The sequence below is a fragment of the Chlamydotis macqueenii genome, chromosome Z (assembly GCF_036417535.1).
Source record: "Chlamydotis macqueenii isolate bChlMac1 chromosome Z, bChlMac1.mat, whole genome shotgun sequence".
NCBI classification, from domain to species: domain Eukaryota; kingdom Metazoa; phylum Chordata; class Aves; order Otidiformes; family Otididae; genus Chlamydotis; species Chlamydotis macqueenii.
Window position 1 is genome coordinate 11769713 of NC_141593.1, and position 17928 is coordinate 11787640.

General features: G+C 36.4%; 1 protein-coding gene across 1 annotated transcript in view; it reads left to right on the top strand.

Moving 5' to 3' along the window:
• Positions 1 to 6508, top strand: part of SPEF2 (sperm flagellar and cilia associated 2) — an 88265-nt gene extending 81757 nt beyond the window's left edge. The window contains exon 35 of the mRNA XM_086770466.1: positions 6425 to 6508. Within this exon, the coding sequence (XP_086626592.1) occupies positions 6425 to 6508 (84 nt within the window). The remainder of the gene's footprint in view (positions 1 to 6424) is intronic.
• The last annotated feature ends 11420 nt before the right edge of the window (positions 6509 to 17928 follow it).

Here is a 17928-nt window from a genome sequence, read left to right on the forward strand (position 1 = left end):
ATCCCAGGCCAATCAGACTGCAGAAAAGGGCATTTAGAGGTAGTACAGGTTTAAATGTTCTTCCCTGCCATTTTCTAGACCTTCCTTGTTACTGGCACTTAAGTTTAAATGTGCATTACAACAGCTGCACATAAAGCAAGTTTGAGGCACAGTATCAACCTATGAAATGGGTGGAACTATGGCAAAAATATGTGATAGATATCAAGTGTAAGAAAATGTTGTGTGAAAAGATGCAAGGATGCTTGCATTTGCATGTCCAAAGATCAAACATAAACAGTCATCACAAGTTTGTGATGATCACCACCAGGGGCACATAGTGTCCCGCAATCTGTAAATCTGAGTAAGATACATGATACTCCAAGAGTAACTTGCTATTTCTTCATTATATTAATCACCTGTAAGAAATTAAGTGCCCAGCATTTATTATAGCACTCATAATCATTGTTAGTAAAAGACAAGATATAAGAATAAAAGAATGTATTTACTCTGTCAAAGTAAGGGTTAAAAATTATTTCCTATAGTAGGAAGACATACAAAAGAAAAATGTTAGACAAAGACAACACAAAACTGAAGATTGTAACTTCATTCGTTATCTGTCATGGCTATGTTAATATCTCAACCAATTTGGGAAGACAGACACCACAGAATGTTAGGTCATTCCTCGCCTCCCTTCCCTTCCCTTCCCCCATGCTTTCTTCCTGACCCTTTTTATTTAATCAAATACTGCATTTCCTAATTTGAACATTTTTTCCAACTTCATTGAATTCCTGTAGACCACAGCATCTGTTAAACTGGCTCTGTTTTCTATACGTGATCCATCTCAAGAACCACTCTTTACACAAACACCTCACTGACTTTGCAACATTCAACATAATGCAAGCTCCCCATGAAGACCATGAAGATGCAACCTAAAGTAACACTTAACTAGGGTGTAAACTGAGTAATGCCATATGTAAATAGCAGTGTCTATTCTTAATCAAAATTTCTAATCTTCCAGTACCACTTTCAGGAGAAACTGTTATATAGCTTAAATCATAGATTGTGGTTTATGTTTAAAAAGTATTAGTTATCATCAGTCACCTGTCTTATTTGTGGCTGGTAGGATACCTTCAAGACAGCACAGTTATAATAATTGTCAGTCTATGAGAAAAGGTGTAGGTGAGAAACTCTTGTATATGAATCTGGGCAGTAGCTGAGAATCATAGAATGGCTAGGGTTGGAAGGGACCTTCAAAGGTCATCTAGTCCAACCCCCCTGCGAGAAGCAGGGACATCCCCAACTAGATCAGGTTGCTCAGAGCCTCATCCAGCCTGGCCTTGAACATTTCCAGGGATGGGGCTTCCACCACCTTTCTGGGCAACCTGTTCCAGTATTCTATAACTCGCATTGTAAAAAATTTTTTCCTAATTTCCAATCTAAATCTACCCCCCACTATTTTAAAACCATTACTCCTTGTCCTATTGCAACAGGCCCTACTGAAAAGCCTCTCCCCATCTTTCTTACAGGCCCCCTTGAGGTACTGGAACACTGCTATAAGGTCTCCCAGGAGCCTCCTCTTCTCCAGGCTGAACAGCCCCAACTCTCTCAGCCTGTCCTCATAAGAGAGGTGCTCCAGCCCTCTTATCATCTTTGTGGCCCTCCTCTGGACCTTCTCCAACTGGTCCATGTCCTTCTTGTGTTGGGGGCTCCAGAACTGGACACAGTACTCCAGGTGGGGTCTCACCAGGGCAGAGTAGAGGGGGAGAATCACCTCCCTCGACCTGCTGGCCACGCTTCTCTTGATGCAGCCCGGGACGCGGTTGGCCTTCTGGGCCGCAAGGGCACATTGCCTGCTCATGTTAAGCTTCTCGTCCACCAGCATTCCCAAGTCCTTCTCCTCAGGGCTGCTCTCAATCCATTCTCTGCCCAGCCTGTATTTGTGCCTGGGATTGCCATGACCCAGATGCAGGACCTTGCACTTGGCCTGGTTGAATTTCATGAGGTTGGCACGGACCCACCTCTCCAGCCTGCCAAGGTCGCTCTGGATGGCATCCCTCCCTTCCAGCGTGTTGACGGCACCACAAAACTTGGTGTCGTCGGCGAACTTGCTGAGGGTGCACTCTATCCCCCTGTCCATGTCGCCGACAAAGATGTTGAACAAGGCCAGGCCCAGCACGGACCCCTGAGGGATGCCACTCATGACCGGACTCCACATGGACATTGAGCCGTTAACCACCACTCTCTGAGTGCGGCCATCCAGCCAACTCCTTATCCACTGAGTGGTCTGTCCATCAAACCCATGTCTCTCTAGTTTAGAGAGAAGGATGTCATGCGGGACAGTGTCAAAAGCACATACAGTTTCCACAGTTTGTCTACCAAAGACCTGTTGGTACAATTATTTGTCAGATTCATTTCATGCCTGTATCTCCTGACTTGACAGTTAGATGATACAGAGCTTCAGTTTTCATTTGCAATACTTAGAATTTCCTCTTGCAAGGGCGTATACTGACCATATCTCAAATATAGTCCTCTATGGTTTCTATACTTAAAAAGACAAGGTTATATTCTTTGGCTGTGCTGTTAAGTACAAATGGCTGTTTTCTGCATGAAAGCAACACTTTACAGTCTTACTTTCAAATTCTGCCTAAGTGGGGAAGAACTAAGACCACAAGTTCTTATGCAATTTTATGGCAAATTATTATATTCACTGGCAAACATGCATATAGACCCAGTGGCCATTGTTTTATGTAGGTAAGGATTCTGGTCAAAAGGATATGTAGTCCTGGAACAGTTTTCTTCTGACAGTTCTTCAAAGAACTGTATTTGGTGAACAAGTAAACCTCTTTCATCCCCATACATTTCCAAAACCCCTAAACAATAATTTAGCATCAATTATTTTTTCAGAAATTCTCCTGAGACTGTAAAAATCTCTGTAAAAATGAAATTCAACCACAGTGCTGTTATTTTGAGATCTTTTACAAGATAAATATAGCAAGTTAGGGTGTGGTTTCTAAGGTTAAAATGTTTCTGCTACTGCAGTCATAAACAGTGGAAAATAAAATGTTTTGCTGAAAACTATAAATTGAATATCTAGCTTACAATTTTTAAAATTTAAGTTAGGACATCAGATTCCTTTGGCCTCTTCATGACCTGTTCAATTTTAACCAATACTATTTCTGATAAAAATATTATCTCCACGTGAGACATATCCTTATCTTTTGAAGGGAGTTTGTTTTCTCAGTTCATATGCCAGTGGACTGGCAACATCCTACATGATGATCACCCTTCTATTAGCCTCAGTACAAATGCCCACAAATAAATAAGCTTGGAAATTCTATTATTTTTTCATCTGGTCTTTTCTGTCCTCTTTAGAAGTCTTCCTGGTCCTGACTAGAACTTTCAAGCAGTCTGCAATTATCAACACAATTTTTTTCGCTTATCAGATGAAATTTGTTCTTTTAGAATAGTTAGACCACACCTATATGTGAGTATGTGCTTATGAATGCACTTCATTACATTCTGAATGAAATTATCTTTAAATAGATTTAATAATCCATTATATAATATTTTTATTAGATTGATTCAGCTGGAAGAAGCAAGCAGTTCTACTTTTTCCACTGCATATGTTGGTCTATTAAGGTTGAACTGTTAAGGGGTCTTCTTCAAGCCTGGTATTTCTTGTTACAAATTTTGCCTTCTATCCTGAGACTATCACAGGTACAGTAATACAGAAACAACACATTTTATTAACTCCGCATTTGATGGTGAGGCTCTTTAAATAAAGAGTCTGAGATATATCCTACTTCTATAATTCCTAATGCTTGCATTAATCTTTTGAGTGGACTACATTGTTGTAATTACTGAGAATAACAAGTAGTTTAATAATTAATAATCAGTTTGTTGATATCAAAACTATTATGCGTTTGATAATGTTATGTTGCATTTTTTATCCTGCTTTCAAGTCCTGAATAATCCTTTTTTTATAAACACTAGTTTTGAAGCTATGGATATCACATTATATTTCTAAATGTCTGTGTTTTGAATACATTTAACATAGGCCCTTGCATCAAGATTGTTCCCTCTAAATTAATTGTCATATTATTGCTGCTGTTGTTGTTGTTGGTTCTGTTAATCATTTCAGTAATGTTACTCAGATATTCATTTGAATTGGAGTTCCACTGAGAAAGGATTTCTAATAACGTCTTAACATGTCTTTATCAAAAACATGTATTAGTTTGTTGAACAATTTATACTGTTTATACTCACAGCAGCCATTTAACATTACACAACTCAACAAACATTCAAAACTCCATATATTATTTAACAAAGTAAAAATACTTTCTATCTAGAGAAAGTTCATACAGATTCTTTTCAGTAAGGCTTATGAGGTGGACCATATAGTTCATAGTCAAAACTTGATGTTTTGGCAGGAAAAAGCACTGCTGAATCACTGTCTACTCATAGGCAGTAGTTGTAATACTTATGAAACTTGAGAAGCCTTTTTCATGTGGTGTTTTAAATGTTCCAGTGTGCAAGAGAAGGAAAATTTAACTCAGTGTTTAAATACCTAGTTTAAAAAAGAGCCCCGTGTTATGCTCCTCTTTATCATGTATTCCATCAGAAAAAAATTAGGATGCAAAGATACATGAAAAGTACTGTTTCTTACATTAAAAATAAAAAAATATCCATTCATTGTATTCATGTAACATAAATATTATTTGCTTCATTAAACACAGACATAGTAAATCTGTTGGCGTACTATTTCTCCAGTGTTTTGAGGTTATTTAGTTTTCGTTTCCTTTGCAAAACTAGAAGAGGAAACTTTTTTTTCATTCTTAACACATTCTTAAATGCTGTTCTGTCACTCTCTTCTGCATCCAACTGTAATTTTCAATCACACCATTCTTGCTTTTAGACTGATATTTGCAATATATTTCTGTGACATTGCTAGAGCACTTCCCACACACACGAACACAATGACAGTGTTGGACGTGTCTCCATATATAATTTGCTCCACATTGATCAGCAGTAGTTTTCTCAAACTTATTTTTTACAGGAAGTTAGATTTGTACTTTATATTTAGAACTTTCACAATAAAATTCATATTCTGTCATGCCAGAAGCACTAGAGTTTACTGAGATCCTCATCTGCTTTGTGTGGTAATGATAAGTACTGATAATGAACTTGCTGAAGGTTCCATTTGCTAACATTTACTTTTGTCAAACCGGAATTGAAACTTCTTTTTCTGACTCACTGTGCTGAAAAAGGCCTCCTTAAACTGAAGTATTTCTTAGAGTCAAAGATAAATGTTAGCACTACATTCTAAAACAAACGACTAGTAAAATTATCTTTTAACATCATTCTTCTGTATTCATTGAAATGCTGTTGATATTTTGCAAAGCACGTGAGGCATCATTACATACAGACGGTTTCTGCTTTTGAAGAGATGTTCTATCTTCAAAATATGCACAAAATATATATTGGAGTATGTATTTGAATTTAAACTAATTTATTTAATAAAAATTCTGATGATTATTCTTCTAAAGGAAAAATGAGTTTATTAATGATATTAGAAAATGCTAGAAAGTTAAATTAGTATTTATCTTTGTATTAAACATTCAGCACACTAGTTTTTTAAATCACAAATTCCTTATTCATCCTACTTACACAATGCATAGTATTGCTGAGTTGGAAATAGACAATATTGTCTTAATGCAAAATTATTGAAAAGTAACAAATCAAACTGTGTTGTAAAGAATGCAGAACAGGAAAAAAAAATAACTCTATCATGTCTAAATACAGGTATCTATTATTCCAAATGTTACAGATATTTTATTTTATTTCCATTTGCTTGAAGTGTTTAATTTCAACCTGAAATATGACATATAGAAAAATGAACTTTATTGAAGAATTTGTCTCTGTATGTTCTGAATAATATTTACTGTTTTAACACTGTTATTACCTCTCTTTACTGGTAAGTTTAAGCAGCTGCTTAAGATCTCTGCTTGCTTTAAGAATTGCATTATAACACACTGCAGTTTTGTAAAACCACTGAAGGCAATGAGGTTGTGTGGATAACATGCAAACATCATCTTGGTGATGGTAGTGATGCATCAATAACTCTTCTAGAATTGGCCATGAAGAATGTGCTTTCTGCATTTGTCACTGTATGTTTATGCTTTCATTAGTGTGCTGAACATAAATAGTGCTTAAGCTGAATGACAGCATTGTTTTCAGTGCCTTTCTGGAAGATATCTTATGTAACGTAGGGAAAGTGTGATTTGTAGTAATATATCTCCACTGAAGTTAGCTTTTCATCAGACTTTTCTAGTTACTAGCTAGAAAGCTCATCCCATGGAAGGACAGACATTATTATTACAAGTTTTAAGGTAGATTAGGCTGCTACATTAAATGACCTTTTAACTTTCTGTTTTCCTTTTCATAGGATATTAAAATGTTTCTCCAAAGAGCTGAACAACCACAGTCAACTAATGGAGAAAACACCACATGTAAAGACACCAATCTATGAAAAATTTTAGTTCATGAACAGTAATATTTTTTTTTAAAATTTGTTAAAGTTTAAAGAAATATGTCTTAGATCTCCAGTTCTCCCTTCTGTGGGAAAGGATTGTTTGTTTAATGTTGCAAGAGCAAAACCCCATGGTAAAAATTTCTGTTACTTTAAATTAAAAAAAAAAAAGAAGAAAAGAAAAGAAACAAAACCAGAGAAAGATATGGTTAGTTTGTGTTGAATAATCTTATGATACTTCTAAATAAAATGCAACTGATTTCTGTACTTAAATAGAGCTGATAGTGTGTTCATTAATAATCGGTTTAAGAACAGAGTATGTCTAATTCTTGTAAGTCAGCTAAGATATAACTGGGCACCTTTTGTTAATGTATAGTTCTGTATAGTTTATACTTGACTAGTTTTTTATTAATTAAATGTAATTAATTAATTTGTAAAAACATGTTGCAATCTATAGCTAATAAAATAAGTAAATGAAAACACTTTTTTTTCTCTAAGGTCAGGGTAAACTACCAAAAGGACACCATGTACCTGGAAATGGCGTGCTTGTTGGCAGTGGATGTCATGAATCTTTGTTATCCAACCTTTCTATTTCTAACCTTCCATTAAAGTTCAACCCCGCTACCACCCGCTAAAGATCTGCAGGCTCTTTCTCCAGCGCAGCACCACACAAAGCCCACGGGCGTGGGTGGCACGGGGTGCTCCCCAGTGACCTCCCCTCCCATGGTGCCCACACGAAGCTGTGAGGCGCTGTACCCTTTGTGGTCCCACTGCTAGTTCTGCACATAGCGTCAGTCATCACTGGAATTTACGGTGGGGTTCCACACGATTGTTTTCAGTAATGGACTTTTTAGCCCCCTTTTAGTAGGCACAGAGTGTTAAGGGACACCACGTAGCCCACGTCGCAGGTTTCCACGGATGAAGCGTGTTTGTACCAAAGTCTCTTTGGCACAGATGACACCTAGCGGATGTTGCCTTCTGTGGCAGATTAAGCAGAGTCTTGGTGAAACACTCTCCTTATTTACTGCAGAAGTTGCTGTTTCTTTTTCCATATCCAGTCTGACTCTTACTGGCTTTCCTAGAATTTGTTGTGAAATAGTTTTCATAGAAATTTTCTTGTTATTAAGAAGTTTGTGTTTCCTTGCAGTTTTATTCAACTTTTCCATTCTCTTGTGGCTAGTGATGGCTAACTCTAAGATGATAGGAACTGTATTTTCTCATGGAACTTTTTAACATAAATTTTAGGATGCTTTTTATAATTAATTTCTCTGGAATTCAACATTGACGTGTCTAATAAATCCTCCATTTTCAGTGGTTCTCCTTCTTCTGATCTACAGTTTCAGGCTTTCTGAGGACTAGACACAGCGTGTCGGTATCTGTCATTATCTGAACTCAGCATCCCTTCTAATTTGCATTCTGTCAGCTGTCCAAGAGGTTAACAAACCTTGTGTATTCTACATTGTCTTACTAGCTTAGCAACACAATTTAAAAGTAAGTACTTCCAAAATGCCTACTCATAGCCGAACACTGCTCTGTCATTCTGGGCTATTTTTTTTCTGCATTGGGCAGTACCCTGGTAACAATTACACAAAGCACTTAAAGCTTCCTTTCCCTGATTTGATTCAACAAAGTACTCAAACATAGGATGCCCTCTATGAATACGAATACTCCCATTTAAATCAGCTAACTCCTAAGGAACCACAAACCTTTGCTCTTTGTTGATAAGTGCTATCTGCACAGAATACATTTACATTTTTAATGTATTTTTCTTACTTTTTAGCTGAATATGCATGACATAGTATAGTACCTGCATAACATTTGCTGATGTTCCTAACAAGGTTTCTAAATTGCATGCTCGAGGTGTAAAATGATGTATCAAAAAAGCAATAGCAGCAGGCAAAAAAAAAAAAAAAGATAAACTGTCATAGTTATAGTTAGAAAATGACTAGCAGACCTACCTGTAAAATAAATTCTGTTTTCTATCATGATAAAATAATGAACATTTTGTCAGATTTTTAAAACATCCTGATGTCAATAATGGCAGGTTTGTTTCTTTGTTGATTAAAGACACATAAATTTTGAAAGGAAAGTTGGTAGTCTAGCGGTAGCAGATCAAAGCATCTATAGGTACTATACGAAGCTCAGAATAGAAGCCAGTAAGCTTATCACTTCAGGCAAATAATGTTGTGTCTTTTCACTCTACATATTCCGTGCTAACCGCACCGGCACATTGTAGCGAAGTACTATCTTAGAAACAGATGTAACTTTGTTGTGCCCCCGCAAACCATGCTGAAACCTCAACATCCTCGTTTTACTTATGACAACAGACTTCATGATGCATACAAATTAATCTGCTTTGTTACCAGAACAATTTCTTCTCATAGCATGTACAACTCAGTCAAAATTTCATCCCTGATATTCTTGAAACATTACATGTATATATTCCTACAAGACTCTGGCTTTTTCTTCTCATGAAAATATTACATGGATAGAAAAAATTGCAATGCAGTTGTCTGCCTTTTGGATGTTTCAGAATCTTTAGATTTTTGCTTTTGTTCAATATTTAGTTTCTTTAATAAAAGCCAACTTTAATTACCAAATGTTGAATTCTGACTGTGCATACTGAAGTTCTCCATGTGAAAATCAAAAAGTATTATTTTCAGAAGGGCTTGCCTACAAGCCGTTAACCTGAACGATGTAGAAGGGAACTTAATCTAGTGCAAATCACACATTTCTATTTAGGCAAGGTTCTTCAAGGGTTACTCCTTTGTCTTACACTGTCTATATATTTTATCAATGGCCTAGAATGCAACATAAAATAATTACTGATAAAGTTTGAAAATAAGTGCAAATCGTGGCACAATGTCAAGTAATAAAAAGTGAACTGGATTACATGGTGAAGTGTCAAGCAGTACATATTTCTATATGGTAAAAGTAAAGGCATAATTTAAAAAGCAAAGAATCTATAATCTGACAGTATCAACTTATTTTTGTTAACAGTTAATACTTCGGTATAACTGAGTATTACAATAGTTATTCAATAAACTTTGAGTTCCCAGCCTAATGCTGAGGCCCAGACACAAAAAAAAAGGTTCTTGTATTTATGAAGAGAAAATGATGAATAGATTTGCATCCAGATTTGGCAGTAGAGTTACAGTCATATTAGCTTCAGTTTTCGTATCTACACTTCAAGCAGAATGTTGAAATCTGGGAAGTGTTCAGAGCAGAACCACAAGAATGACGGGAAATCATGTCTTGTACCAGAAAATTCAAGGAAGTCAATCTTCTTACTTCACCAAAGAAAAAATTAAAGGAAGGTCAGCTATCAGTTTACAAGTACTTTCATTCCTGTAGACAAGGACAAGCAAGATTCAATGGCTGGGATCTTAGGCTTCAAAGTAACATGCAGATTTAGGGAAGTAGATTAGCTGTTGAAGAAACTTGCTAAATGTTGCTGTAATTTCCTCATCACAATATTGTAAAATCAAGACAGATAATTCTTTTAAATACAGTTTGTTACGGGAAACAAGACTGAAACAAGAAATAACTGCATTTTTTTTGTATTAAAATACATAATTGAAAACATAAACTGAAAAATTAGTTCAGCTTTCAGTTAATTATATGCAACATCTGCATCACAGCATGCTGTCTTTTAATATTGTGTTTACTCCTTAATGTCACTTATTTTCAGATGGTCTTGTGTATGCTGCATAGAAAATGCCTTGGATAGTTTGTCTTAGAAAAGCTGCAATGGAGTTTATTTTTACAATATTTTTATCATAATTAAAATTACTTGTATTCCATCCCTTCAAAAATATTCTTTAAAAAAACCCAACAAACTAAAAAGTATTGCTGAATTACGATGTGTCCTATACTTTCATTGACTTGCATAAGATCTCTGTACATTCTTTACAGCTCAACATTTCATTCTGTAAAGAATCCAAGCTCCATACTAATCTATTTCAGGGGTGTGATCCATTCCTTTGCATAAGTAGAATCCCTCGACGCACATCCTTCAGGAAGCAGAGTCTGGTTCAGGAAGATTCCAAAATTTACGAGTAACCAGAACATTTTTAAAGACAGCATTTTTTTCACTTTAAAATGTGGTTATATGATGTCATGTTGTCGCCATATTAGCAAGAAAAGTTCCTCAGTCTGCTCTGTGGTCCATACCTCAAAATTTCCACTGCGCATGAGGTTGAGCCATAGTTTCTTTTCATGTTCTTCACAAGTGAAGAAAGCTGTTTTGTGAAAACACTCTTAGCTATACTGAATTTTCTTAATGAGTGAAGACTGACAAAGGTAAATTTCCAAACCATTGAAAGAAGAGAATGATAGGTACAATCTGAAAATCAAGGATACTGCACAAACTTATTTGCAATGTTATAGTTATGAAATTAAAACAACAACAATCAGAAAAATTCAAAATATGTAATATTGTTTACTTTATCAGTACAAATTACTTGCATTGGTACTGTTTTTGTTACCTCTAGTAGATTCTATAACAAATACGCTCATTTTAAGTAGAAAAGAAATTTTCTTTCATTCCCAATTTTACAAAATTTCCTTGACAGTAGGAAATAAAACAACTTTTTAATTATTTCTAAGTATTATGTGTTTTGAATATTCTGCAGTTTGACATGTTGTCATAAGACATCCCCACAAATTCAAGAAAGACAGATGCAAAAGGCTGCACCATTGGAGGGCGTAACATTTCACAATGATAAATGTGGGAGGTTTCCAGCTAGGGAGCAGCTCTGCTGAAAAAGACCTGGGGATCATGGTGGACAGCAAGCTGACCATGAGCCAGCAGTTTGCCCTGGCAGCAAAGACCAAAAACATCTTGGCCTGTATTAACAGGAACAAAGAAAAGTCATGATCTTCCGGCACTCAGCACTCATTACATCTAGAATGTGTGTCCAGTTTGTGGCATCCCAGTACCAGAGAGATGTTGATAAATGGCAGTGGGTTCAGTGGAGGGCCACCAAGAGCACTGGGGGCTTGAGCACTTGCCAGAGGAGGAGGCACTGAAGCAACAGGGCTTGTTCAGCTTTTGAGAAGATCAGTAGTTTTACCATACACAGTTATCAATAAGATGGAGTCAGATTCTTTACTGTGTTGTCTAGCAGGAGGACAAGAAACAATGCGCACCATTTGAAACATAACTGGTTCTAAGCAGCTATAAGAGAAAGCTGAGAACATGAGAACAGTCCAGCAGTGGAACAGGTTGCCCAGAGAGGTTGTGCAGTCTGTGTCACTGGAGGTTTTCAAGACCTGAGCAAACTGTTCTGACCTCATGCTAAAGCTACTTGAGCAAGAGGTTGTAACCGATAACCTCTGGAGATTCCTTCCTGAATTATTCTATGATCTTAAATTTATTATTTTCAGTTGTACCATGCAAAATAATTTACTACATTGATGCCACAGAAACATAAATGGCTTTTAGTAAGTTCTCCTGAAAATTAAAATGAATGAGAATGCTATCTTTGCTTGTCTTATGAGCACCATGATGAAAGGAATGGAAAACTGCACATCCTACCGAGATCAAAATGTCTTTGATTATCACAAGGTAGCACTGTGGTAAGCAGAAATTACATCATATTTATATGCAGAAATTGATTCAATAGTGTTATAACATATACAGAAAATAGAAATAAAACATCACTACCTTCATTTCCTTTGGAAGCATTCATGTTGTAAATGTAAATGTAGGGGGAATTTCCTGACCTTTTAATATTCTATTCTATATTAAAAGATTCTCTGAAACATTTTGAATTTCACTTCCTTTGTCTTCTGTAGTCACTTTACATTTGAGATTTCTCGCTGTCATGGCTTCAGTAGCAACATCTCAAGTCATCCTTACACTTCAGAAAAGCAGCGATTTGGCTTAGTAGCTCAGGGCCTGACAGGCTGCTGGCTCATGGCCTTGCTACATTAACATAACACAAGTGCTTGTCTTTACTTCGAAAAATACCTGTACTTAATCTTGCACTAATAATAGTTTTTAATCTGACAGCAGTACCTGTCAGTAACAAAGAATTTTACCATGCTCACTTCATAGTTCAATTTACTTAGGCAAAGATTTTATTTCTCCTCCCTTCTTGTTCTTGTAACAGTGGTTCATCTTTTATTTGTTTCCAATATGTGCATATATGCACACATATCTATATCGAAAAAGCTAAAGTTTTCCTGCCTAATTATAGATAGGAGTACATTTTAATCTGAAGAAATTTAGTTACATCTTGGGTAACCATGAATTCCTGCTTTTCCAGCAAATTACATTCTGTGTTTGATTTGATTTTTTTTTTTTACTTACAGCATTATAACTTTTGAACTCATAATATGATCCACTGCAGAACTTCATGGATATCATAGCTATCATAAGGTAGGTTTAGGAGCAGGTCTTGATCATAGCAGGTCTTGTAGAAATATTGCTACTTTTAGAGAAATAACGTTTAATTATGTTAGTGTAGAATTTTTATTAGGCATTTAAAATCTGTTAATAGAAATAACAGTTTGTACAAAAAAATAAAATAATTGTTGCCAGTACTTTTAAAATTGGATGTGCTGAAATCACTTGGAATTCAAGGTCCTGTCTAATCAGGGCTAGATTAATGCAGTACCATGAGAGCTGAAATTCAGATAGGACATGTTGCAATTGATTTAGCATCATGTTTTCCTTTTTAGCCTCATAATGATTAATAGTGACACAAAGAAACCAGCATTTTTTTTTAAAACCAGGCATGTAATTCACATTGTTTCTGGGAGGAAGCCTGAAAGGGAAGAAGGATGGTCCTGTGGTTAGGGTTCAGCAATAGGGATTCTTTGTCAAGAGAAACGTAATATAGAGGTGCCAAAGCTTGCTACAATTAAGTTAATTAGCTGGTTCAGGCACTGGAAAGAGTCTTGGTAAAATAAACAGAGGCTGGTAATTTACTGTAGTGCCATGGCTAAACTTAGAGCATTTGAACTCCATACTATTTCTGCAGCTTGCCTACATACTCAGGAAACAAAAATCAGTTTTCTGAAAAATGCCTTTTGTCTTTTTCATTCTTCCTGCAACAGCAGCAGGAAATAGAAGTTTTCAGCTTTGTTCTGTATCAACGGGATCTCAAAGAATCCAGAGAAGGTTTTTTTACTTATTTTTTGAAATGAACACTAATCCCTTCAAGTTTTCTGCTTAATACTTTTAGCAACAATTAGCTTTTACTTTAAAAGAAATCTGTTTGCAGCACCTAAGCCTATTTGGCTTTTTTTTTTCCTCCCTCACCACTTCCTTTAAAATTTGTTGAATTAGACGAGGCCTCTGAAGTTTAGCCAATGGCTAAATTCATTATCTGAATTACATGGGCTACTAGATAATCAGCTTTCTCTTGTCCACAAGTAAATTATCCTAGTTTGAACTGATCTTTCTTCAATCTTGTGCTAAGGAAAAAGAGAAAATTCTTTCTGTTACTTCATTGTTCTCATGCTTGATTGTAAGCCCAAATGCTTAAAATATAAGACTCCTTAAAAGATCCAAAGCTGAGCAAAGGAAGGGCTAGGGTGGCTTCTCAGAAACAGATGAATTAGAAGTAAGAAACAGGTTTCCTCTTCTCTACCACTACCCACATCTGAACATACAAACAACAAAAACAATGGTAAGGTAAGGAACAAAATGAGGACAAACTCAAAAAAAAAAAAAAAAAAGAAAAGAAAAAAAGAGCTAGTACTCAGATAAAATCAAAGATTGTTTCCTACCATCAGTTTGTTTTGGAGCATTTATATTCATAGAGTGAATTTTTGTTTCTACTAAAATCAGTGGACTGTTCGTTACTGATTTCAGACTAAACCAACTTTTCATCTGGAGATTTTAACTTTGATTGCCAGAAACTTCATCCTAAAGTTCCCTCCAAAAAAGCCTAGTAGTTCTTCTTGATGGTTTTTAGAAAAGTGTCCATTTATGATTGCAAGAGAGAGATAGAAGGAAGAGAGTTCAGAACACCAATTTATTCTAACAATTACTCTAATTTTTAAAAATGTGCAGTTCTTGTTCAGATTGAATTCTAACTTCATACTTTAGTGCCTGGACTTTCTTATGCTTTGTGTTCTAAGCTGAAAAGCCTTCTTTCTTTGGAAGCTAGATAAAATGACCAAAAATTTTTTTAATCTTTCATTTATAAAGAAAAAATAAAGTTCTGATGTCTCTCCCCATATGTCTGTATGGACTTTCCTCTATATCACTAAGGTCACATTGTGGAATCAAGCATCCCCGGTACTTAGTCAGATGTTACAGTTTAACTTATGTTACGCCTATCTAGAAATCACGTATTATTTTAACATTCACAATTCTTCCACCTTCTATCTCCTTAATAAATTACTAACAAAGCTTTCTGATGTATTTTTAAAGTAGAAAAAGCCAAATATAAAAAAATAAGTTACAAAGGTCTAAAACTTAACACTGTCTTAGAAAATTAGTGAGCCCATATTACTGCGGCACATGGATGCAATTTTCTTTGAAATGTGCTACTGGCAGCAGCTATGCTTTTCTTGGACTTGGCAGGGATTTGGGGAATGTGCTGTCTTCTAGCCATTTAATTCATTGCCTGTGGGTATTAGAGGTGGTCTTGATCACGTCAGTGCTCTTGGAGGCTTAGTTCTGAAGTACTGAGCTCACCTCCATGTTAGTTTTATATATGCATATAAGTGGTCTAAGCACTCTCAGAGAACAGGCTGAGCTCTTACATGGACTTAGGCATTGCAAAGAGGGTTTTCAGATCTGCATTATTCATTGGTCCTTTTTAATCTGCAGACAAGTGTCCATAACCAGAACTGAACAGAGTTACTCACTGTATTTAGATATGCAAATTCAATCTGACATAACATGGGTTTGCAAATTCTTAAATTAGATCAAATTTAGTCAGATTTGTTTGACAGGAGTTGCACAATATTTTGAAAAATATTTTACGAGAGATTTTCAAGATAATACTATAACAATGGTGCATTAATGGAGATGGCTGTGTTAAACTATTGCTCTTAAAAAGGCTTTCAGTTCAGATGAGTGTAGCACACACAAAACAGAGGCCAGGCAGCTTTTTGGCAAGGCTGGCTAAAAGTTCTGTTAATTTCTATTACAGGCATAAAAGCTTTTGCACATTAAATAACTTGCCTTAATATAAGGAATGCCACATGTTTTCTGCAGTGAAGGCGTAAGAATACTGACCTTACAGTCATTTGTGTATTTCTAAGCTAAAAGACTTGTGTGCGTCAGTACTAAAAGTCTTCATAGGGAATTAGTGAAGTCAAGCTGCAGCTGCAAGATACTCAATCAGTTTTGTTCTTGCAGTACTGTATTATTAGAGAGATGTTCATCAATAAAGGAATATATAGTATAAAATAAATCCCCAATAAGCATAGCTTACACATAGAGGTTTAAGGAAACAAAAACATCATGTTTAAGGACTTAGTGAGGGAAGATTCTATATATCTAAAAAGAAAGTACCAATATATGTTCTCATATTGCTTCCTCTTAGCCAAAGAATGCAGGAGCATAAAAAATGAACACCTCGAAAGACTGGAACACTTTTGTAAAATTAAAGACAAAGAAAGTGCAAGGTTTGTATTGCTAGTTTTACTGTGCAAACAGAAAATATATTCTATAATACCCTTGATTTTCATCTGGCTTATTAAGCAATACTATTCAGCCAGACATAAAATGAACATAAACAGGTAAATGGTATTGGAGGAGATAGATAATTACACTCTCTAAGGAAAGGTAGGTTGCTGGTATGTTTTCTCACTTCCATTTATAAGGGCCAAATGCAGATACACTGGTCTGAAACAGACGATGGTGTACTCAAAGTTGCCCTGGCTTTCTCCGTCAATGTTTGACCAGATTTAGTATCTCGTGTTCTAGAGGCACATTTCAACAAGCAGGACACTGTGGGCTGACCTAATTTGATGTGAGTAGGTTACGATTCTAAACACACTCACAAATACAAGCTGACCTAATTTAGATCGTGCATTAACTGTGGTTAAATGATCCTTGCATTAAATTTATTGCCATGCTTATGTAAAAGTGGAGGGCTTTGGAAACTTTACAGGCAGCCAAAACAAACATCTCAGTAATTGCTGTAGCAGCAGTGACTCAGATATAACAATTTACATATTTCAGTTGAACACGTTTTTTAAACATTTGAAATATCCTAATGAAATTCCCTATCAGGTCAGGATTTTTCCTACTCTCTGAAAAGATGGCAAAGACATCCTTTGTCAGACTATTTCAGTGCTGGAGGACATCTTCAGCCTCTTTCACGTGATCTTGTGTGGTTTTCAAATACAGAGTCAATAGCATTAGTTAGGAACTTATTTTTTTCTGTGTGGATTTTTGCCTCCAGGCAATAAGAAAGGGTAAGTATTTCTCTTTCTCTTCAGAGGGTCTGCAACTTACTCTGGAGGACTAGAATGCACAGGAAGTTAGGTCCAGTTAACCTTTTCTGTTAAAAAGTTTATTTTTAAAGTGGTGGTGGCATGGTGGTAGGAAGCTCTGATTTTTTTTTCCTCTTCAGTTGTTTTATGGTTCAACTAGCATTTTGGACAAAACTAATGAGTACTGCTCCTGAGGGGCATCGCTGCAAGAGAAAGGAAGGGAAGAATAGAAGGAGAAGCTGACAGATCCCAATGACTGTGTTGAAGGATGTGGAAGGGAAAGAGGGGAGTGACAGAAAGACACGAGGAAAGAGATGATTAAGGATGTTCCTTGAGGTATTTAGCAGATGCTGAGAACTACTCTTGAGCAATAGAAGGATGCTCAGGCTATGTCTGTATTGCTAAATAAAAAAAAACCATACAATCACAGAATCATAGAATTGTTTGGGTTGGAAAGGACCTGTAAAGGTCATCCAGTCCAACCCCCCTGCAAGGAGCAGGGACATCTGGCTCATCCAGCCTGGCCTTGAACGTTTCCAGGGATGGGGCATCCACCATCTCTCTGGGCAACCTGTTCCAGTGTTCCACCACCCTCCAGGGAAGGGAAGGTGCGGAAAGGGATGGGAAGGTGCGGGAAGGTGCGGGAAGGGAAGGGAAGGGAAGGGATTTTACATATTGCCAAGCATTGAGTTTTTCCATTTTCACCTGTGAGATGTGAAACTTCTTAATATATGGTTTTTAAATAGAAGGAGGAAGATTTACACTAGATATAAGGAAGACATTTTGTACAATGAGGGTGGGTGGAACAGTGGAACAGGTTGCCCAGAGAGGTGGCTGATGCCCCATCCCTGGAAACATTCAAGGCCAGGTTGGACGGGGCTCTGAGCAACCTGATCTGGTTGGAGATGTCCCTGCTCCTTGCAGGGGGGTTGGACTGGATGACCTTCAAAAGTCCCTTCCAACCCAAATTATTCTGTGATTCTGTAATTCTTCAAAAGACAGAGATTTCTCTT